Source organism: Nerophis ophidion, linkage group LG17 (assembly GCF_033978795.1).
Source record: "Nerophis ophidion isolate RoL-2023_Sa linkage group LG17, RoL_Noph_v1.0, whole genome shotgun sequence".
Taxonomy (NCBI): Eukaryota; Metazoa; Chordata; class Actinopteri; order Syngnathiformes; family Syngnathidae; genus Nerophis; species Nerophis ophidion.
In genome coordinates this window covers 32,101,802-32,126,129 of record NC_084627.1, presented here as the reverse complement: position 1 = coordinate 32,126,129, position 24,328 = coordinate 32,101,802, and the positions used below count along the sequence as shown (strand labels likewise).

Genomic DNA, 24,328 nt, shown 5'->3' with positions numbered 1-24,328 from the left:
AGATTCCCGATCTGTGGCCAATTACACTCTGGAGTTCCGCACTTTGGCGGCCGAGAGTGGATGGGATGACCGAGCTCTTCTGAGCGCGTACAGGAGAGGTCTTAATGAGAAAAATAAGGATGGATTGTTGCGAGACAGGCCATCTTCTTGTCATGAGCTCATTGAGCTAGCCCTCCTGTTTGATCAGCGACTTTCTGAACGTGAAGCTGAGAGAGAAGAGGACCTTTGCAGAATTGCGATGGCAAGACCTCCTCGCCTGGCCAGCCGAACCCTCACAAGGCAGACAGGCACAGTTAATTCGGCTCCTATCCATCCACCAGAACCGACGCAGATTGGCAGATCCCAACTCACTTTCGAGGAATGAGAGCGGAGGTTCCAACACCATCTATGCCTATATTGTGGTCTGGCGGACCATCATATCCGCAACTGCCCCTTTTAGACCAAAAGGGCCGGCCTCACCAGTCGAAAGGATTCTGGTGAGCCACACTACAATCCCCGCTACACTTTCCAGGAAGGATCCGAGTATTATTTTCCCTGCTACCCTGACTTGGGAGGATAGGACACTTTCGGTGGACGCCTATTTGGACTCCGGGGCCGACGAGAGTTTCATTGATCTGAGGTATGCCAAGGAGACTGGAATCCCTTTAATTCCCCTTGTGACATTTGTTTCTGCCCAGGCTTTAGATGGCCACCCTTTAGGACCTATCAAACATCGCATCAAACCCGTTTCACTTACCCTTTCTGGTAATCATTCTGAGACCATTAGTTTCTGGGTTCTGAACGCCCCGGTCACCCCCCTCGTCCTCGGCCGATCTTGGCTGAGTCAACATGACCCCCATATTTCCTGGTCTACTGGCAAGATTCTGGCATGGAGTAACCACTGCCATGCTAACTGTCTCCGGTCGGCAGTGGTATCCCCTAAAAAACCTAGATCAGTTTCACCCCCGGCTGATCTCTCCCGAGTCCCGGAAATATATCATGACATGGCCGCAGTGTTCAGCAAGGATCAAGCTATATCGCTTCCTCCTCACAGACCATACGACTGCGCTATCGACCTCATCCCCAATGCAGTCCTCCCGTCCAGCCGTCTATATAACCTGTCCCTTCCTGAGAAGCAAGCTATGAGGGACTACATTTCCGAGTCCCTGGCCTCTGGAATAATTAGACAGTCCAAGTCCCCTGTTGCCGCTGGGTTTTTTTTTGTCAGCAAAAAGGATGGATCCCTCCGGCCATGTATCGATTACTGTCAACTCAACTGCATCACTATTAAGAATAAATATCCATTACCCCTGCTCAATTCATCTTTCGAACCGCTCACCCCTGCCACCATCTTCACCAAACTAGATCTACGCAACACCTATCATCTGGTACGCATCAGAGAGGGAGACGAATGGAAAACTGCATTCAACACTCACCTGGGTCATTTTGAATATAGGGTCATGCCTTTTGGACTGACCAATGCTCCTGTAGTTTTCCAGGCCCTCATTAATGACATCCTCAGAGACATGATAGACCGTTTTGTTGTTGTTTACCTGGACGACATTCTGATTTTCTCCAAGGACCCTCTGGAACATCAGGAACACGTCCGTCTCGTCCTATAACGCTTACTGGAGAACCGTCTCTTCGTCAAGGCTGAAAAATGTGAGTTTCATTCCTCATCTGTTGATTTCCTGGGTTTTTTTTATTGAGAAAGGACATATCAAGGCTGACCCCAAGAAGGTGAAGGCGGTGGTAGAATGGCCTCAACCCACAACCCGGACTGAGCTGCGACGCTTCCTGGGGTTTGCCGGATTCTACAGACGCTTCATCAAAGACTTTTTAGTAAGTTGGCAGCACCCCTTCATGCACTTACCTCTACCAACATACCTTTTCAGTGGAATCGAGAAGCAGGTATGGAATTTTGGAGCCTTAAGGCGAGTTTTGTTTCCGCACCCATCCTCGTATATCCAGACCCAGACTACCCATTCATCGTTGAGGTGGATGCATCCAATTCCGGTATTGGGGCAATCCTCTCCCAACGCTCCAAGCAGGACAACAAGATCCACCCTTGTGCTTTCTTCTCAAGACGCTTATCCTCTGCTGAACGAAACTATGACGCTGGTAATCGGGAGTTGCTTGCTGTCCACGAGGCTTTAAGGGAGTGGAGACATTGGCTGGAAGGGGCCAAGCACCAGTTTCAGGTCCTCACTGACCATCGTAATCTCCTGCATGTCCGGTCGGCCAAAAGACTTAATGACAGACAGGCCCACTGGTCCCAAGCGGAGGCGGATCAGCAGCGCAGAGATGTCCCCAGCCGATACACAGGCAAGCAGTACATGGCCACCGGATCGGACCGGACCCCCTCCACAAGGGAGAGTGGGACATAGAAGAAAAAGAAAAGAATCGGCAGATCAACTGGTCTAAAAAGGGAGTCTATTTAAAGGCTAGAGTATACAAATGAGTTTTAAGGTGAGACTTAAATGCTTCTACTGAGGTGGCATCTCGAACTGTTGGGGCGGCATAGCTCGGTTGGTAGAGTGGCCGTGCCAGCAACTTGAGGGTTGCAGGTTCGATTCCCGCTTCCCCCATTCTAGTGACTGCCGTTGTGTCCTTGGGCAAGGCACTTTACCCACCTGCTCCCAGTGCCACCCACACTGGTTTAAATGTAACTTAGATATTGGGTTTCACTATGTAAAGCGCTTTGAGTCACTAGAGAAAAGCGCTATATAAATATAATTCACTTACCGGGAGGGCATTCCAGAGTACTGGAGCCCGAACGGAAAACGCTCTATAGCCCGCACACTTTTTTTGGGCTTTGGGAATCACTAATAAGCCGGAGTCCTTTGAACGCAGATTTCTTGCCGGGACATATGGTACAATACAATCGGCAAGATAGGATGGAGCTAGACCGTGTAGTATTTTATACGTAAGTAGTAAAACCTTAAAGTCACATCTTAAGTGCACAGGAAGCCAGTGCAGGTGAGCCAGTACAGGCGTAATGTGATCAAACTTTCTTGTTCTTGTCAAAAGTCTAGCAGCCGCATTTTGTACCAACTGTAATCTTTTAATGCTAGACATGGGGAGACCCGAAAATAATACGTTACAGTAGTCGAGACGAGACGTAACAAACGCATGGATAATGATCTCAGCGTCTTTAGTGGACAGAATGGAGCGAATTTTAGCGATATTACGGAGATGAAAGAAGGCCGTTTTAGTAACACTTTTAATGTGTGCCTCAAAGGAGAGAGTTGGGTCGAAGATAATACCCAGATTCTTTACCGTGTCGCCTTGTTTAATTATTTGGTTGTCAAATGTTAGAGTTGTATTATTAAATAGAGTTCGGTGTCTAGCAGGACCGATAATCAGCATTTCCGTTTTTTTGGCGTTGAGTTGCAAAAAGTTAGCGGATATCCATTGTTTAATTTCATTAAGACGCCTCAAGCTGACTACAATCCGGCGTGTTGGTCAGCTTTAGGGGCATGTAGAGTTGGGTGTCATCAGCATAACAGTGAAAGCTAATACCGTATTTGCGTATGATGTCACCTAGTGGCAGCATGTAGATGCTGAAGAGTGCAGGGCCAAGGACCGAACCCTGGGGAACTCCACACGTTACCTTAACGTAGTCCGAGGTCACATTGTTATGGGAGACACACTGCATCCTATCAGTAAGATAAGAGTTAAACCAAGACAGGGCTAAGTCTGACATACCAATTCGTGTTTTGATACGTTCTAATAAAATATTATGATCGACGGTATCGAAAGCAGCGCTAAGATCAAGGAGCAGCAACATAGATGACGCATCAGAATCCATCGTTAGCAATAGATCATTAGTCATTTTTGCGAGGGCTGTCTCCGTGGAGTGATTTGCCCTGAAACCGGATTGAAAGGTTTCACATAGATTGTTAGACGCTAAGTGTTCATTTAACTGCTCCGCAACAATTTTTTCAAGGATTTTTGAAATAAAGGGAAGGTGAGACACCGGTCGGTAGTTTACCATGAGGTCAGGATCGAGGTTAGGTCTTTTAAGAAGAGGATGAATAACCGCTTTTTTGAATGCTAGGGGAACAGTGCCCGAGGAAAGTGATAAGTTTATAATATTTAGCACTGATGGACCTAATAATACAAAGAGCTCCTTGATCAGTTTCCCAGGAAGAGGGTCAAGTAAACATGTTGTCTGTTTTATTCCATTTACACGTTGTAACAATTCCTCTAATGTTATTTCCTCAAAACGAGAGAAACTATTTTGGAGGGCAGTATCCGCCGTATATACAATCGTATCAGTGTTAATAGAACCCCGTTGTAGCTGGGACGCATTGTCTTTAATCTCCTTTCTAATGACTTCAATTTTCTTACTAAAGAATTGCATAAAGTCATCAGCTGATTGGGTTGAGCTACTGGAAGGGGTCCCTTGTTGGGTTAGCGATGTTACCGTACTAAACAAAAATTTAGGATCGTTTTTATTACGGTGGATGAGATTTGAGTAATATTTAGCTTTAGCTAAGGTAAGCATGCATTTATAAGTTATTAAACCATCACTCCATGCTTGATGGTGCACCTCAAGTTTAGTCGTGCGCCATTTGCGTTCCAGCTTTCTACATAATAATTTCTGAGCTCTAGTTTCTTCTGTAAACCACGGGGTGCGCTTTTTTGGAGCCTTTTTTAACTTTAGCGGTGCTATGTTATCAATGGTTTCACGCAGGGTGTCGTTAAAGTTGTTAGTGAGGTTATCAATAGAGCCCACATACTTTGGGAATGGTGCCATTACCGAGGGCAGTAGGTCAGCAAGAGTTGTCGTTGTGGCCGTATTAATGTTGCGGCTGCTATAGCAGTTATTATTATTATTAGTTTGACGAACATGCGTCTGAACCTCGAATTTTATAAGGTAATGATCGGACAATACTTTAGTATACGGGAGTATCGTAACTTTGGAAACGGTGATACCCCTGACAAGCACTAGGTCTATCGTATTACCGTTGCGATGCGTGGGTTCATTTATTATTTGTGTGAGACCACAGCTATCAATTACAGTCTGGAGTGCTACGCACGGTGGGTCCGATGGGGTATTCATATGGATATTAAAGTCCCCCATTATGATTATATTATCGGCGTGTGTCACTAGATCAGCAACGAACTCTGAGAATTCATTGATAAAGTCCGAATAGGGCCCTGGGGGGCGGTAGATAACAGCCAGGTGTACAGGCAGTGGTGTGACAGACCTCATAGTAAGCACCTCAAACGATTTATATTTATTATTTATGTTAGGACTAAGGTTAAAGTTTTCGTTGTATATTAGTGCGACCCCCCCACCCCTTTTAAGCGGACGGGCAATATGCGCATGTGTAAAGTTAGGAGGACATGCCTCATTTAGCGCAAAAAAGTCATTTGGTTTAAGCCAGGTTTCGCTGAGACCGATGACGTTAAGATTGTTGTCTCTGATAATATCATTAACTAACAACGTTTTGGGAGACAATGATCTTATGTTTAAAAAAACTATATTATAGGTAGTGGGCTGTTTTAGGGAGTTTTTGATCAAATTATCCGTAGTAGCAATATTAATAATGTTGTGTTTATTATGTCCAGTGAATTTAGTATAATTACGACCATATCTAGGAATTGATACGACAGGAATTTTCCGATTGTTTGATTGTTGCTTTGATAAACTGCACGCATCATGGTTAGCCTCCTCAGTGACGGGGATTTTCCGATTGTTTGTTTGTTGCTTTGATAAACTGCACGCATCATGGTTAGCCAACTCAGTAGAACGCATGTTCCGATTGTTTGTTTGTTGCTTTGATAAACTGCACGCATCATAGTTAGCCACCTCGGTAAAACACATGTCCATCTCTGAAACACTCAAAGCAGAAAAAACGTGTTCTAATTTAACTGACTCCTTACCCAGACCAGTAGTCTCGCATTTTCCATTTAAATCGGTCTTCAGGATGGAGGGAAGTGGTGTTCTGTGGGGATTAGCCTTCTGCTTTGTTTTTAGCCCCGCTCGACATCCGCGATTCCGATCTCACCGCTGGCGTCTGCTCCGTAGACGGCCCCCGCTGCTACTAGACTCCCCTGCTTCACAGGCCGCTGGATGTAGCTGCCGACGTATTCCCATGCTAGTTAGCACGGTTAGCACGCACGCGTCTATCAGTCCAAAACAGCCCGATATGTCCACATCCAGAAGTGTCTGGCGGTCGTATGTGATCACGGAGTGACTACGATGTGAGCCAGCCATAAAGTTTGTGGAATTGTCCGGCTTGTGATGGTTTCCTGCTGGCTCCGCTGTGAACAGGACTCTTGCTGCTGTGTTGGATCCGCTTTGGACTGGACTCTCGCGACTGTGTTGGATCCATTGTGGATTGAACTCTCACAGTATCATGTTAGACCCGCTCGACATCCATTGCTTTCCTCCTCTCTAAGGTTCTCATAGTCATCATTGTCACCGACGTCCCACTGGGTCATTATTGTCACCGATGTCCCACTGGGTGTGAGTTTTCCTTGCCCTTATGTGGGCCTACCGAGGATGTCGTGGTGGTTTGTGCAGCCCTTTGAGACACTAGTGATTTAGGGCTATATAAGTAAACATTGATTGATTGATTGATAGTCATTTTGACTACATTCTCTCTTACAGACCTGGCTCACGAAATACCAAGGCTGATGCCCTCTGCCGTCAGTTCTCGGAGGAGACCACCTGCGACACCCCGGAGGAGACAATCCTTCCTCCCTCTAGAATTATCGGCATGGTCACATGGGAAGTTGAGGGTTTGGTCAAGGATGCCTTGAAGGTTAGTCAAGGGGGGACCCCCCAACACTCTTCGTTCCACGCGAACTACGACCTCGAGTTCTGGACTGGGGGCATTCCAGTGTCTTCACCTGCCATCCGGGATTTCAACGTACCCTTTCCTTTATCCGCCGGCGGTTCTGGTGGCCATCCATGGCCAAGGATACCCGTGAGTTCATTGCCGCATGTAGTACTTGTGCCCGTAATAAACTGTCCCACAGACCGCCGGCAGGACTGCTGTGTCCTCTTCCAGTCCCCAGTCGTCCTTGGTCACACATTTCTCTGGACTTCATCACTGGTTTTCCCCCTTCCCAAGGTAACACCACAATACTAACCATAATTGACCGTTTTTCTAAACCCGCACATTTCATTCCTTTACCTAAACTTCCATCATCTTCCGAGACTGCTGATCTCCTCACTACCCACACAGTCAGACAACATGGCATTCCTGTGGACATTGTCTCGGACCGTGGCCCTCAGTTCACATCCCGGGTGTGGCAGAACTTTTGTAAGGGAATTGGGGCCACGGTCAGTCTTACCTCAGGTTACCATCCTCAAAGTAACGGTCAAGCAGAAAGAGCCAACCAAAGTGTCGAAACCATGCTACGTTGCATATCCGCCAAACAACCATCCTCGTGGAGCAAGTTTCTGCCCTGGGTCGAGTTTGCATATAATTCCTTGAAGAGTTCGGCTACTGGGTTGTCACCATTTGAGTGTTCTTTAGGTTACCAGCCACCTATGTTTCCTCAACAGGATATGGAAGCTGTGATTTCTTCTTCCCGTAAACACATAAAGAGATGCCATCAGGTCTGGAAGGCCGCTCGGGCCTCATTGCTTAAGTCTTCAGAGAGGATGTGCCGCAGTGCTAACCAACGACGCCCCCTCATACTCTCCTGGTCAACAATTTCTACTACGGACCAAAGATCTTCATCTCGAGGTACCTTCCCGTAAACTCGCACCCCGATTTGTAGGACCATACACTATAGAGGCCATAATTAATCCAGTGGCAGTAAGACTCTCTCTACCCCCCTCAGTCAAGCGACATCCTGTGGTCCATGTTTCTCAAATTAAGCCTGTTGATAGCTCTCCACTCTCTTCTCCCGACCGCATTCCCCCCCCTCCCAGGATTTTGGACAACGGTGACCCTGTTTGGACTGTGAAAGAAATTCTCGGGGTCCGTCGGCAAGGTCGGGGGCTAGTTTACTTAGTTGACTGGGAGGGGTATGGGCCTGATGATAGGTCTTGGATTCCTGCCTCCTACCTTGCTGACCCATCTCTTCTGGAAGTATTCTATCAGGCCAATCCTGGAACTCTTCAGCGCTCGTCGGGGGCCTCGAATAAGGGGGGGGGGGGGGGGCACTGTTACGGCGCAAGCGCAGTCCGTATCTCACTTGTCTACAGAAGCTCCTAGTTGCTCCTCCAGACACGCCCCTGCATTCGCTGCGCAGACCGCGCCCACGCGCCGCCGCAGCTGTCGGCAATCTTCTATCAACACACCTGGCAGTGATTACAGACGACAGGATAAAAGGCCTCCCCACTGACTTCTTCTTGTCGGAACGTCGCTCTGTCTCCAGTAAGCCTCACGTCTCTGACTCCCACCTGCGCTCTCTCTCGTTTGCTTGTTTGCCTAGTGTCTCGTCCTGATCCTTTGTCACCTCTCATCTTTCCCACATGCCCGTGTCTGCAGCTTCTGCTGCGCCTCTCCACTGCTGTTTCCCTCCTGGACCCGGATTGCTTTCCCTAATCCACTGACCACGCTTGGACCCCGGACCTCCTAGCCTCTTCCCTCTTGATTTGGACGCCACCATTCAACACGCACTACGCACTAAAACATTAACATGTGTAAATACTAGGGTATTTACACATGTTAATTCCTGCACATAGTTTTACATTCAAACACATAGTAGCATACACACACCACGTATTCATCAAACGCTCAATAAATATATTGAGTTTGAGCTCCTGCCGTTTTGTCGTCTCCTTCCCCCGTACTAGTCTTAACAAAGAACTAAGTATTAGTGCTATTGTTATTATGAGCTCTAACGCAGACTATTTATAGTGGTGCTGTGATCATAGGCCTGTGTACAATTTCGACATGATCGACTGGTGTGGCGTTTCTTCGCTTCCCTGTTCCCTGGAAGTTTATTGTAGATCATAAAACATGCATCTCACCTGGACAGAAGAAGTTCCGAGGATGTATTCCGACAAGTTGGTACACTTTGATAGCCATTTAGAACTCGAAAATGGCAAGAAAGACACAAAAAGACCCCCCATCCCGTTTCTTTGTGGTATTTGGTAAATGGTTGTGGTAATTCTTCATCTAAATAAGAAGATATGAACATCCTAGCAGTCTACATTCTAATGACGGTAGACATTGCACAGTAGGCAATGTTTTATTATGTTGGTTGGCTCTCATAAAGTCTGCAGCGAGCAGTGATCAGTGATAAAAAAAAAAAAGCAAACGCTGTGATGCATTTTTTTAATTAATGCGCCGCATATGCTTAGAAAATTATCAAAAAATACGTAAATATTAAATGTTATTATAAATGTGGCCCTTACTACTTTACATACAGTACATACTTCCAGTATGTACACAAAACCTCAATGGAGGTGTTTGAATTTTTTTTCAAGGGCTTTATAGGCGGAATAGAGCGTCTCCCATAGGCTCCATTGTATGCGGACTTTTGATTGCATTTATTTAATATTTAGACTGCAAAAAATATATATAAATTAAAAAAATAAATAACCTCCGTAGTCATGTCTCTCATAATGATTGTGAACGAAAATTTGGATATTGCTACAGAATAATGTTTTTATATTACAGGGACCTCCGAGGACCTGTCGCACCATTGAGACTATGCACCTCTTAAGACCTCACGGATGGGTTTGTAAACTCATGTTTCCTTGCAGCTAAACAAAACTGAGGCTACTCAACCTGTTTGTTATCCTTTTTCCGAATGAGAATCGATAAAAAACTGAATTGTTCTGTAGAACAAAAAAGGAATTGTAAAAATCTTAACATTTCCTATCCCTAAGCACAAATACTCAGAGTCTGTGTCATACAAGTATTTTATTTCATTTGAGGTGGCGACTTTTCCAGGGTGTACCGCGCCTACCGCTCGAATGCAGCTGAGATAGACTCCAGCGACCCCCCTTGACCCCAAAAAGTGACAAGCGGTAGAAAATGGATGAATGGATGATATTGAAGTTGCTTGGTAGACATATATGCAAATTTGTCCCTACTGTTTTGGGAATCCAGTCACTTCAGACAAATATGTATACACCCAAATGCTGTTTTGCAAATTCACCCATGAAATATTAGCGCCACCATGTGGCTGTCATCAGAGAGAGAGAGAGAGAGAGAGGTGAGAGAGAGAGAGAGAGAGAGAGAGAGAGAGAGACTTACCTGTGTGGGCTGCTCGGTTGCTCTCTGCAGGTCAGTCTTTACCTTGTTTTCCGGGTGACTTGTAACCTTGGTAACAGGCTGTTTAAAGATTGATGCCGTCTGTCTGATGGGCAGGGTCGTGTTCAGATCAGGCTTTCCGCCCTGGAGAGATAGAAACGGCATTGTGTGTGTCAAAGTGTTTCTACCCTTCCATGTAAGTGTTCGGCATCAGACTAAAAAATACCAACGCTATTTCTTTAACTTTTATGCTTGTCGTTCCACTAATCATGCTACTACTATTGTACTTCAGGGATTCCTATATGTTGCCCTGGCTCACAATCACATGATGTCTGATTGACTCTAAATTTAAAATCTGCATAACTCTGCATAGTAAGAGGCTCTTGTGAAAAGTACATTAGAAGAAAGCCACTCCTCTATTTTAGAAGCAAAAGTCACAAATGGGGAAGGTCCTCAAACAGAATGTCTTACTTACCAGAGAATAAACAACACAACAGGTAATTGCTGAGTTAACACATAACAACAATTGTCTGCAGCTGCACAAAATGAAATGGAACCTCGTAATACAACAACTTAATGTATATTTGTTAAATACGGTTTACAAACATTAGAGGATGTTATACATGTCTTATGACACAAACACTGTGCAATGGCAAATTATGTGAATTTGATGATGATGTCATTTACTCCTCAGTATAATGTTCTGTATATAACAGATACAAATAGGTTTTTGTTCAAAAATACTGAGACATCATGGTTATTTAAGGAAATTTGAGCCACTTCTCTATATGATGAATGTATCTATTCATTTAAGTTAAACTGGTAAAACTTGGAAAATGCTCAGACTCTAGTTCCCATGCAGCTCCACCGCAGCCTCGATTTTCTCCAGAAATTATATTTAATAGTCCGCATTTGTGATTTACAGGCTTTTTTACATCTAAATCTACAAACCACGTTTCCATATGAATTGGGAAATTGTGTTATATGTAAATATAGACGGCATACAATGTTTTGCAAATCCGTTTCAACCCATATTCAGTTGAATATGCTACAAAGCCAACATATTTAATGTTCAAACTGATAAACATTTTTTTTTGTTTTGTTGCAAATAATCATTAACTGTAGAATTTGATGTCAGCAACACGTGACAAAGAAGTTGGGAAAGGTGGCAAAAAATACTGATAAAGTTGAGGAATGCTCATCAAACACTTATTTGCAACATCCCACAGGTGTGCAGGCTAATTGGGAACAGGTGGGTCCCATGATTGGGTATAAAAACAGCTTCCCAAAAAATGCCCAGTCTTTCACAAGAAAGGATGGGGCGAGGGACAGCCCTTTGTCCACAAATGCGTGAGCAAATAGTCAAACAGTTTAAGAGCAACGTTTCTCACTGTGCAATTGCAAGAAATTTAGGGATTTCAATATCTACGGTCCATAATATCATGAAAAGGTTCAGAGAATCACTCCATGTAGGCGGCATGGCCGGAAACCAACATTGAATGACCTTGACCTTCGATCCCTCAGATGGCACTGTATCAAAAACTGACATTAATCTCTAAAGGATATCACCACATGGGCTCAGGGACACTTCAGAAAATCACTGTCACTAAATACAGTTCGTCGCTACATCTGTAAGTGCAAGTTAAAGCTCTACTATGTAAAGCGAAAGCCATTTATCAACAACATCCAGAAACGCCGCCAGCTTCTCTGGGCTTGAGATCATCTAAGATTGACTGATACAAAGTGGAAAAGTGTCCTGTGGTCTGACGAGTCCAGATTTCAAATTGTTTTTGGAAATATTCGACATTGTGTCATCCGGACCAGAGGGGAGGCAAACCATCCAGACTGTTATCGACGCAAAGTTCAAAAGCCAGCATCTGTGATGGTATGGGGGTGCATTAGTGCCCAAGGCATGGGTAACTTACACATCTGTGAAGGCACCCTTAATGCTGAAAGGTACATACAGGTTTTGGAACAACATATGCTGCCACCTAAGCGCCGTCTTTTTCATGGATGCCCCTGCCTTTTTCAGCAAGACAATGCCAAGCCACATTCAGCAAGTGTTACAACAGCGTGGCTTCATAAAATAAGAATGCGGGTACTTTCCTGGCCCGCCTGTAGTCCAGACCTGTCTCCCATCGAAAATGTGTGACGCATTAGGAAGCGTAAAATACGGCAGTGGAGACCCCGGACTGTTGAACGACTGAAGCTCAACATAAAACAATAATGGGAAATAATTCCACTTTCCAAGCTTCAACAATTAGTTTCATCAGTTCCCAAAGGTTTATTGAGTGTTGTTAAAAGAAAATGTGATGTAACACAGTGGTAAACATGCCCTTTCCCAACTACTTTGGCACGTGTTGCAAACATGTAATTGTAAGTTAATTATTATTTGCAAAAAATATATATATATGACTTTGAACATCAAACATCTTGTCTTTGTAGTGCATTCAATTGAAAATGGGTTGAAAAGGATTTGCAAATCATTGTATTCCGTTTATATTTACATCTAACACAATTTCCCAACTCATATGGAAACAGGGTTTGTACATGTCACATTAAAACTGTTTATCTTACTTTTGTTAGTTTCTACCTTTTCAGTACAACCTCAGGTGTGTGACAGTACACCTATTGTTTTCATTTTGACAGAATGTCTTAACACATTTGGCCTAAAATCATAGTATGGACCTTTGCCGTCCGCAAGGTCAAGACTCCTAAAAGTTAACTGGGCAGTGGGGCTAACATAAAAGTCATGTTCATAGTTTAGAGGCTGAGCTTACTGGCTATTCCCATTTTACCACGTTGTGCGTTATCATGTTCAGCGATTACAAACGCACTCCCACAAATGATTGATACTTTACAAAAAGAAAAAGGGAACTACCTGTAGTTATTTGCGTGCGATATATGTCGGTCATGTTAAATGCAGTCGTGATATCCCACACTGAGGAAGTGCGTCTGATGGCAGTGTGTCAAATTAAGTGAAAATGAATTGAAATTAGAAAAAGTGTAAACATCAATTAGGTTGTATTAAAAGGCTGTATCAATGATAAACCAAGGTAAACTTTCCGATGGTTAGTATTAGCGTTTTCGGTTAAACTTATTGTAAAATTATGATTGGTAACCACACTTTGATAAACTCACAAACAGGCAAGGGCAAGTCTGCTAACTGACTTAAATGCTAACATGATTTCAAGACACACCAGTGTCTTTCCCCATTACAAACTGATAACAAATATAAAGAATGTCTACAGTATAAACACACTTCAAAACCAGGGGTGTCAAACTCATTTTAGCTCAGTAGCCACACAGAGGAAATTATGTTCCCAAGTTGGCCGGACTGGTAAAATTATGGCAAAAAAAATTCAAAATAAAAACAACTTCAGATTGTGTTCTTTATTTTTTTTTTTTAAACACATTCTAAAAAAATGTACAAACCATAATGGGATTTTTAAACTTACAAGTTGCGGTTAACAGTGTCGTATCTCCGTTTGTTATTTATACTTTCTGAATAAATGAGGTGATCATGTTCATCGTAAATAATAATAGTTGGCATTGAGTTTTAAAATGTTCCCATTGTTGTTATGTTTTAATCCATCAGAAGATAAAATTAATAATATCAAAATCAAATTACAGGATCTTATTAAAGTAATTTATTCATTTTCCTCAAATGATATACTAATATCATGTGGTTTATTCTGTACATATGTAGCATCATCTACAACAAAACTTGTGAATTTGGGCTTATTTTATGAATCACACATGAAGTTAAAAGGGGATACATATTATTTCAGCAAACGGTAATAATGAGCCCCCAGAAAATGTGTCCCTAGTTATAAGTACAAGACGAAATGTACAGATTATTATTTATTCTGACAAGTAATGTAACCTGTGAGGTTATATTACCTGTCAGAATAATTGTGTCAAAAGCTGTCCTTGATCCTACCAAGAAGATGGCTTGTAAAACAACGCTGTGTAGGATGGGAAGCAACATTAAGTTGTTCTGTTTCTTTGATGTATTGTAATCCACAGAAAGATTTTGTCTTGACCCGAACACTACAAAGTGGAGAGAAAGCAGGACCTGCCCGAGCTTGAGGCACCTCTTCTTTGAACTATTTTATGACCTCGTCTTTGAACTCTTTTACAACCTTTTATTTGAACCAACCTTTTTTTTTTTTAATTGTGTTGTAATAAAAGGCGATGACTGTTCACGACCCCCGTCACTTTAGAAACGGCTGTTGCCATGTAATCAGGGAAAGTCCAAATAAAAGGGGAGGTGTACAATCTTTCGTCAGAGCGTGGTGACACTGTACAAGGGTACAGGTGTACGCGTTTCTCCTCCCTGAGCCAAATTTTATTCTATCTCTGTCTGATTCCTTGCTTCTTGTCTTTTTTAATCGATGTCATCAGTGTTTGAACCTGACATTACCAACAATCAGTGACGTGCAGTAACAAGCTACATGTAGCTAAGCTACGTAGCTTAACTACATTTCCCAGTAGCTTGGAGGTAGCTTAGCTACTTTTTTAACAAGTAGCTTTTCCTGTAGCTAAGCAACTTTTAGAGCCATGTAGCAAGGTAGCTTAAATCAAAGCTACAAACTACAAAGAGGGAAAATGGACTTTGAATCCAGGCCAAAAAATTACAGAGAAAACCCAATGGCCTGGATTAAAAATACATTTATGATGATTAGTTAATGTTTGTATGATGAGTAACAATTGGCTAAGGTTGGGGCGAAACATTATGGACTGGCCAATCAGAGGCAAGATAAGGCGGGTCATCAAAACTGGTAAGCAAAACCCTAACAGTCACACACCCATGTCACATGTCGACGAGGGAATCGGAGAAAGAGGGACGCTCCAAACTGACGACTCAAAAGAGGGGGAAAAAAACATACTTGAAAATGGCAAAGGGATTCTCTCCCGCAGATTACTTTTTTTTTTAAGTAATGAAACTGACGTGCAGGATACCCGCAATAATGTGTGTCCTTAGACATATTTAGACACAGGTATGTGTTTAGAGAAAACAATGCCCAAAACCTTAGTTTTTAGTTGTTTACTCTGTAAACTAAAATCATAACTGCTCTCTTCATCAAAGACATGGAACACAAATTTAGGAACACACATTAAGGTGAGTTAAGTTTATGAAAAGTTTTACTGTACTTAACCATTGCTAACTGTTCCCAAACAACACACAAGTCATTCGATTTTTTGTCAAGATATAGAAGTATATTGTTTTTTTTTACTGTAGATAGAGAAACTTCATAACATTACAGTGGTGTGCCAAAGGAAAGGCAAACTAAATAAATACATCCGGTTTGGTACGTGGACCCCTAGAGCAATTTTCCCTCCAATTTTTCATATGTGTGAGCAAACGCCAAAACTCCTTGAGCATTCAGTGGCGCACATGTGAGCGACGGCAGACGTGCACACTGTTATGCGCTTATCTTTTTACTCGATTTGCCGTGCGCAGAGGATGCGTGAGCAGTGTGCAATTGCACAAGCATGTACCTTAGAGGGAACGTTGCCCTAGAGGTAGTTGTAGGGTGTCCCTTGCTATATGACGGATAGTTAATAGTAATGGAACCTTATTGGGTCCATTTGTACACTCTCAGTTACATTAACATTGATATTAGATAGTCCCGTTTAATGTAGCAAGCTACTTTTGCCGAGTAGCTTGAAGTTTAGCTTGCTACAAATCTCAGGGGATAACTTCCCTTGTAGTTTAGCTACATTTAATCAAGAGTAACTTGTAGCTTATCTTACTGCATTTTCCAAGTAGCTTGCCCATCACTGCCAACAGCTTTGACAATCAAAGCATGAACATAACAATCCACATTTTGTATACCATAACTAATAAGTGGCAGCACAATGGAACAGGGGTTAGTGCGTCTGCCTCACAATACAAAGGTCCTGAGTAGTCCTGGGTTCAATCCCGGGCTCGGGATCTTTCTGTGTGGAGTCTGCATGTCCTCCCGTGACTGCGTGGTTTTGAAAAGGGCATCAAAAGAGTTTAGGATTATAATAAATATTAAACCCTTCAAAGATTTTTTGTTATCAATGACTTATTTTGTAAAAGTGAATAATTGTGAAACTAAACGGCTAAAAAAAGAATAACTATGTAAAAGTTACTGAAAGATGAGGTGGCGACTTGTCCAGGGTGTACCCCGCCTTCCGCCCGATTGTAGCTGAGATAGGCGCCAGCGCCCCCCGCGACCCCGAAAGGGAATAAGCGGTAGAAAATGGATGGATGGAAGTTACTGAAAGAGCAAAAGACAAATATTATTTCCAATTTAACATGAATACTCAGTTGTGTTCATACTCTTATTACAAACATACATTCATACTTATTAGATTTTATATTGTTTACATAAATGTCGGGCAGCACGGTGGAAGAGGGGTTAGTGCATCTGCCGCACAATACATAGGTCCTGAGTAGTCCTGGGTTCAATCCCGGGCCCGGGATCTTTCTATGTGGAGTCTGCATGTCCTCCCCGTGACTGCGTGGGTTCCCTTCGGGTACTCCGGCTTCCTCCCACCTCCAAAGACATGCACCTGGGGATAGGTTGATTTGCAACACTAAATGGTCCCTAGTGTGTGAATGTGAGTGTGAATGTTGTCTGTCTATCTGTGTTGGCCATGTGATGAGGTGGCGACTTGTCCAGGGTGTACCCCGCCTTCCGCCTGATTGCAGCTGAGATAGGCTTCAGCACCCACCGCGACCCCAAAGGGAATAAGCGGTAGGAAATGAATGGATCACTATTAAGCAGTGTAAGTACGTAGTATGTAATCACAGAAGTGTTGACACACAGCACATAGCTTTGCCCCCTCTGAAGTCATGCGCATGGATATAAATAAATACTATTGCGATATGGAGTGGACGCATTTAGAACAGTAGTTTCTGTCATTTAAAATTGACAACTTATTTTTTACTTAGCAAACTAATCTCGCGGGCAGGCAGTATTTGACACCCCTGATCTAAGCTATTCAACTATGCACATTGAACCTACAGACCTGTGCTATGTCCCATAAACTGGAATTGATACACGCAACACAAGTTTGGCCTTTTTCATTCAAAAAAAACCTTCACAAATTAAAGACTTGAAGAAGATAAGTATATTTAATAAATTTCAATACAGATAATGTGACTCTTAAAAAGCCAAGTACTTTTTGAGCGCATAATAATACCGTGATTATAATGATAACTGTGATAATTTTGGTCACAAACAGTGAAATGACATCCCAAGAACAAACCTGTCATCTCTGGTTTGTCGTTAACTTGTCACTCCAAATGTATTGCTGATAAATTTTAATAAGTCTTACTTCAAAACTATGTTATCTACACTATCATAGGTCATCAAAGGTAATTAGGTAAGTATAGGCCTGGGCGATAAATGGATTTTATCAATAAATTGATTTTTTTCTTGAAGACATTCATCGCGGGGGTGCTGGAGTCCATCCCAGCTGCAATCGCGCGTAAGGCGGGGTACACCCTGGACAAGTCTTTCTTGAAGACGATTCAAAAATGTATGTTTTTCTTCTTTTGCATAGTCTTGAGTCGTCCATTCCTGGCGAAGATTCACACACACAGCAATAATAACGCAAATGAGAGCGAGTATTATGTTCCCAAGAAAGTAATAGTGTTTTCAGTGGTTCAGAACTGATTTGGTGTGAGGCAACAGGCGTGGAATAAGTGACTAAATGCAGCAAAGTTTGTTAAAAACCCAGTGCAGCAAAAGTCAGCAGCACACTTATTACAACATGTAAAACTGAAAGATGCCTCCAGTCGAGTGGGAGAAAGTGAGAGAAGAGATATGGTGTCCATATTGACAGTTAAAAAACCTGCGTTTATCCATAAATATAGATCCCTCTCAGTGTTGTAATCTATATTTTATTTGCACACAACAAGCAGAAACTACAATATAATCTGCGATGGAAGAAGGTGTTTGGCAATCAATAATCTGTCCACCCATTTCTGTGACGCCTTGAGCAGTAGTCTGTATACAGTGAGTGTTCATAAATAAGTGAGATTTTAAAAATCCAATCCCAACAAACAAGTACCAACAATATAACGTCAAGTTCTACTGACAGCCACGCCAAGTTAAGTAAAAGTCACCTGACCTGCCAACCTGCAGACAGTAGTGTTAATCTGATAATCTGATGACACAGCGCAAGAAGAGCACAGAAAGAGCTCAGCGGCCTTTACCTTGGCCAAGCTGAGCAGGTCATGTCGCAGTCTTTGTTTGTTCTTCTGCAGTTTGCCGGGCATCATCTTCCCTGTCCGGAAATCGAAACATGCCAAATCCACTGAGTTTCCAAGGTAACGGGCCAATTGTGGTTTACTCCTGAACTTTTTCCCTGTGGGACTAAATGCAGAAAGAAGGAAAGAGTCAGAAATTAAATTGCAGGAATAAACTTATATTTGGTTAAAGAAAACCTTGACACACTGGCTTCTATACATACAAGTAGGGAGGGGTGTGCCGATACAACTTTTTCTCTTCTGATACTCAAAAAATTCCATTAACACCCAAATCGTAATTCTTATTTATTGCAATTCTAAATCAATTCATATTATTTAAAAATGTTAATCTGTAAGAATTGTTCAACTATAATTATTTATACTTGTCTATATTGACAAGTGTGGTGTTTTAGAATGCAAAATGTCTTAATTAAGGACACTTATCGGGGACGGCGTGGCGCAGTTGGGAAAGTGGCCGTGCCAGCAACTTGAGGGTTCCTGGTTCGATCCCCACCTTCTACCAACCTCGCCTAGTCCGTTGTGTTCTTGAGCAAGACACTACACCCTTGCTCCTGATGAGTCGTGGTTAGGGTCTTGCAAGGCAGCTCCCGCCATCTGGAAATAGTATCAAAGCGCTTTGAGTACCTTGAAGGTAGAAAAGCGCTATACAAGTGTAACCCATTTACCATGTATGTCTAGCTTGTGGGCTATTGTGTGCTTAGCTGTTGTGTAGCTGGGCTGCTAGCTCCTAGTAGCCGATACCAGGGCAAGGTTTCAGCTAAAGTACATGTACTTGATCTTGCAGCCCATCCATCCATCTTCTTCCGCTTATCCGAGGTCGGGTCGCGGGGGCAGCAGCCTAAGCAGGGAAGCCCAGACTTCCCTCTCCCCAGCCACTTCGTCTAGCTCTTCCTGGGGGATCCCGAGGCGTTCCCAGGCCAGCCAGGAGACATAGTCTTCCCAACGTGTCTTTGGTCTTCCCCGTGGCCTCCTACCGGTTGGACGTGACCTAAACACCTCCCTAGGGAGATGTTCGGGTGGCATCCTGACCAGATGCCCGAGCCACTTCATCTGGCTCCTCTCGATGTGGAGGAGCAGCGGCTTTACTTTGAGCTCCTCTCGGATGGCAGAGCTTCTCACCCTATCTCTAAGGGAGAGCCCCGCCACCAGGCGGAGGAAACTCATTTCGGCCGCTTGTACCTGTGATCTTATCCTTTCGGTCATGACCATAGGTGAGGATGGGAACGTAGATCGACCGGTAAATTGAGAGCTTTGCCTTCCGGCTCAGCTCCTTCTTCACCACAACGGATAGGTACAACGTCCGCATTACTGAAGACGCCGCACCGATCCGCCTGTCGATCTCACGATCCACTCTTACCCCACTCGTGAACAAGACTCCTAGGTACTTGAACTCCTCCACTTGGGGCAGGGTCTCCTCCCCAACCCGGAGATGGCACTCCACCCTTTTTCGGGCGAGAACCATGGACTCGGACTTGGAGTGTTGTTAAAAGAAAAGGTGATGTAACACAGCGGTGAACATACCCTTTCCCAACTACTTTGACACGTGTCGCAGCCATGAAATTTTAAGTTAATTATTATTTGCCCAGAAAAATAAAGTTTATGAGTTTGAATATCAAATATGTTCTCTTTGTAGTGCATTCAACTGAATATGGGTTGAAAAGGAGTTGCAAATCATTGTATTCTGTTTATATTTACATCTAACATAATTTCCCAACTCACATGGAAACGGGGTTTGTACAATAAAACAAATGAAAAAATAAAGCAAATTTTTTTACCGCTTGTCCCGTTTTGGGGCCACGGGGGGTGGGGGGTGTTGGAGTCTATCTCAGCTGTATTTGGGCGGAAGGCGGTGTATACGCAGGTCAAGTCGCCACCTCTTCACAAGGCCAACACAGCTTGATAGACAACATTCACACTCACATTCACACACTAGGGCCAATTTAGTGTTGCCAATCAACCTATCCCAGAAAAATATATGTTAATACTTGTTCAAAATAACACTGATTTGTTTTTCAATGTATATACTGTATACATTTGTTTTGCCTTTTTAAAGAAAATATATGCATCATCGCATATCATGCAAACTGTTTGATGAAGTCATGTTGGCCACGCCCCATCTGCGCCCCCATCACCTACAGGAACCTTAACCTCTTTGACCTTGGGGCCCACTTTTCCACTACAGAGGGGAGCGGGTCCTACTTAAACATTACTGAATACTGAATTAGTTATCTTACTCTTGATTTTAATCGTATACAATAATTATATTCCACCTACAGAGTACCAACCTTGCAAATGTTATGAAACCATGCGTTAATCAGAATGATTATATATATATATATATATATATATATATATATATATATATATATATATATATATATGTAGGTGTGGGAGAAATCTCCTGATGATTGAGGGAACCCCTCATGAAACAGTTCTGTAGAGATGAAGTAGTCTTGTGATTTTTTCCCACACCTACATATTGCGCTCTACCACGGTATCGAGCACTATTCTCTGGATAATCCAATCAAGACATATATATATATATATATATATATATATATATATATATATATATATATATATATAAAGTGACTCTTGAAAAACGATGAAAAATTAATTTATATACAATTATGTAGTGCTAAAATAAATAAACTAAACTAATAGTAAATACTAATAAAAATGAAGTGTGAATTAAAATACACCTCCATGACTTTATTCATCATTTTTGTGCTTAGAAAGCTTCTCTATGACTTTTGTTCCAGACTTCTGTTTGTTTTGGAGATTGTCATTACTGTCACAAGTGGCAAGGGCTCGCGACACAAGTGTGTTTACATTTTATAAATGGGTTCACTGAATTACAAGAAAAGACCACCAGTAGGTGTTTATTGGAGGACATTTTGATGTTAACTGGCTGTCCAGCTTTGCTCAAATAGTACAAGTGCTTGTATTGGAGATTTTAGATGCAAGCCGATACAATCTGACAAATAAATATAAAATATGAGATTTGAATCAAGTTTAAAGAAGTAATTTGGACTGAAGTGTTTGAGAAATTTCCTTGAAAAACAGACCTCCTTGTTTGTATGTTTATTTTCGTTTCCTGAATAAAAACTATTTCTTTATAGTTCCTTCAAGTTGAATTCATCAGACCAGAGTTTGATAAAAAAAAATAATAATAATACAAACATACAGTGAGAAAATAGGTATTTTAATCCCCTGCTGATGTTGTAAATCAACTCGTGATGTACAGAATTTTCAGCCAACAGAAATGTTTTTTTTTACATTTTCTTTTTTACTTTCGATACACATTTATCACCAGAACAACGCTGGAAGAAACATATGTTGTGAAAATAACTAACCAAAAGCATTCCTCTTAGTCTGTAATCAATAACAAAGAGAACAAATATGTTGTGATAGTAAAACATAACAATCTAGTTACTGTACTAGCAACCATTTACTGATCAAATGCCTGGTATCGTTATTGTTTATTTTTATATGGATCTGATTAACCATACCTACATTCAAAAACTCTAGCTTAACATCTACTGTATCTATGCTTTTTTTCTATCCTCCTGACCTACGGTGTGTAGTCTAGCATGTTAAGCTATTCCTCGTCCTCTAGTCTTCCAGTGATAATAATAATCGTAAGAAACACAGTTTATTAGACACCATGGAGGCGAGAATTAGTGATTTAGAAGCTAATCTGTGAAGGGACATGAGCCGCTAGTTTGGTAACGAGGACCCTACATTGTGTTAAGGGCGCCTTTGTTTGCTTGTCACAGTCAAATTTGCAGGACACAACTATAATGTGCAATCAACATGCTTTATCACGATATGACGATAGTATTAAAAGTTCTATCGTCGGCCAATTGTATATAATGCGCGATGATTTTAAAAGACTAAATGACAGTGAGTCTGGGAAGTTTGTTAATAATGTTTATTACCTAGGACTGATTGATTGACTGATTGTCTGTGTAAAATAAATTAATCTTAACTAAGGTTAAATGGAGTTTACTATTCGTCTGCAACCAGCACAGGCATTGATTATTTCGTCTCAACTGGTTTGTGGTCGGCAACACAGTGGGACAGGGGTTAGTTCGTATGCCTCACAATAAGAAGGTCCTTGGTTTCTGTTGGGAGTTTGTACGTTCTCCTCATGACTGCGTGGGTTCCCTCCGGGCACTGCGGCTTCCTCCCACCTCCACAAACATGCACCTGGGGATAGTTTCAATGGCAACACTAAATTGGCCCTAATGTGTGAATGTGAGTGTGAATGTTGTCTGTCTATCTGTGTTGGCCCTGCGATGAGGTGGTGACTTGTCCAGGGTGTACTCCGCCTTCCGCCCGAGTGCAGCTGGGATAGGCTCCAGCACTACCAGCGACCCCCGAAAAGGAACAAGTGGCAGAAAATGGATGGATGGATGGTTTGTGGTCTCATGAACAGGACCACAGCCACTAGATGTCCAGCTACATCCATGCAGACCTACTGGCAGCACTATTATTTTACAACACTGACAATATCATACTTGCCAACACTCCCGGATTTTCCGGGAGACTCCCGAAATTCAGCGCCTCTCCCGAAAACCTCCCGGAAAAAATTTTCTTCCGAAAATCTCCCGAAATTTAGCCGGAGCTGGAGGCCACGACCCTCCAGCTCAAACATGCACAGTTTGAAGCTTGAAAAGGAGGATTGCAGGCGGATCTTATGGCATTCAAAGTCATTTTTTAAAATGACTGCTAATCCTCATCCTTTTCAACCGGACGACTGGGGAAAATTAAAGTAGGAACACTCCAGAGGCAGAAGTTCATTAAGAGGGGCGGACTCACCGGCTCTCAGCCATGTTTCCGTCACACAGAGGAAGTCAAGTCCGCGGGAAGTGAAGAAATCCTTCAGGATAAACGTTTTGTTTGTCAAAGATCTTGCGTTCACAAGACCAAACCTGGCGGGGGCCAGCACGTCGAAGGGTGCAGCTAATCCAGGTGAGGCCCGACACACAGCCCGCAGGTGGCGGGGGAGGGTAGCCACGAGGCGGGAAAGGAAGGCAGGAATCTGGCCAAGGTGAAAAAGCTAACTGGGACGTCGAAAAACCAACGACGGAGTTGATCATATCAGTGGGAGAGGGACAAAGATCCAACAGTGTTTGGCGGTCATACACAAGCAGTGAGCTGACAGAGAAGAAAATAGACGCAAACAACACAAAAACGAACAGAGCTGACAGCGAGAGACGGCAGGCCAAAGCACATACTGGCGCCATCTTCTGGAAACTCGGAAGTGACGTTACTCAAATAGTGAAAGGTAAGTGTTGTTTTTTTTAGTAACCAGCAAGCACAGTACAGTTAGTAGAAAAAACTGTGTTTTTATTACTGTGTATTTGATAGATGCCGTCTGAAATTCAACTATTTCTTTTATTTACATATATAGTAAATTAAATATATATAGCTAGAATTCACTGAAAGTCAATATTTCATACGTATATATATATATGAAATACTCGAGTTGGTGAGTTGGCTGTAAATATATTCCTCCCCTCTTAACCACGCCCCTCGCCCCAATCACGCCCCCCCCCCGAAATCGGAGGTCTAAAGGTTGGCAAGTATGCAATATCGATTCAGATCAGTCACTCATCGCATTACAAAAAATCTTTGAAAAGATCCTAAATTCAAGAAGTCCTCGTGTGGAGAAAGTGAAGAAAACAACTCAAGGCAATGTGGTTGGTAGAGCTGAGTTTTACCGCTCTTCCAGTAAGTTGAAGTGCTGACTGGTTTCCTGACTGGAACTGATGAGTCATTTCAGAAACCAAAGTGAAAGTAAGCCAAGTCACAGCTCTGAGATTATGATGTACTTCACATTGCGCCTTGAGGAAGTGACGGAATGCGAGGTGAGCTTAGTCTGAGCAGCAGGAGTTGAATATTAATGAAT

At 42.7% G+C, this 24,328-nt stretch overlaps 1 protein-coding gene across 3 annotated transcripts in view; it reads right to left on the bottom strand.

Moving 5' to 3' along the window:
* mbd2 (methyl-CpG binding domain protein 2) overlaps positions 1-24,328 on the bottom strand; it is an 89,137-nt gene that overhangs the window by 56,359 nt on the left and 8,450 nt on the right. For 2 of the 3 annotated variants that reach the window (XM_061876765.1, XM_061876764.1), the window contains exons 2-3: positions 18,358-18,517; positions 10,161-10,301 (exon numbers count right to left, since the gene is read on the bottom strand). In XM_061876765.1, the coding sequence (XP_061732749.1) occupies positions 10,161-10,301; positions 18,358-18,517 (301 nt within the window). The remainder of the gene's footprint in view (positions 1-10,160; positions 10,302-18,357; positions 18,518-24,328) is intronic. The other variant, XM_061876766.1, reaches the window with a different exon arrangement.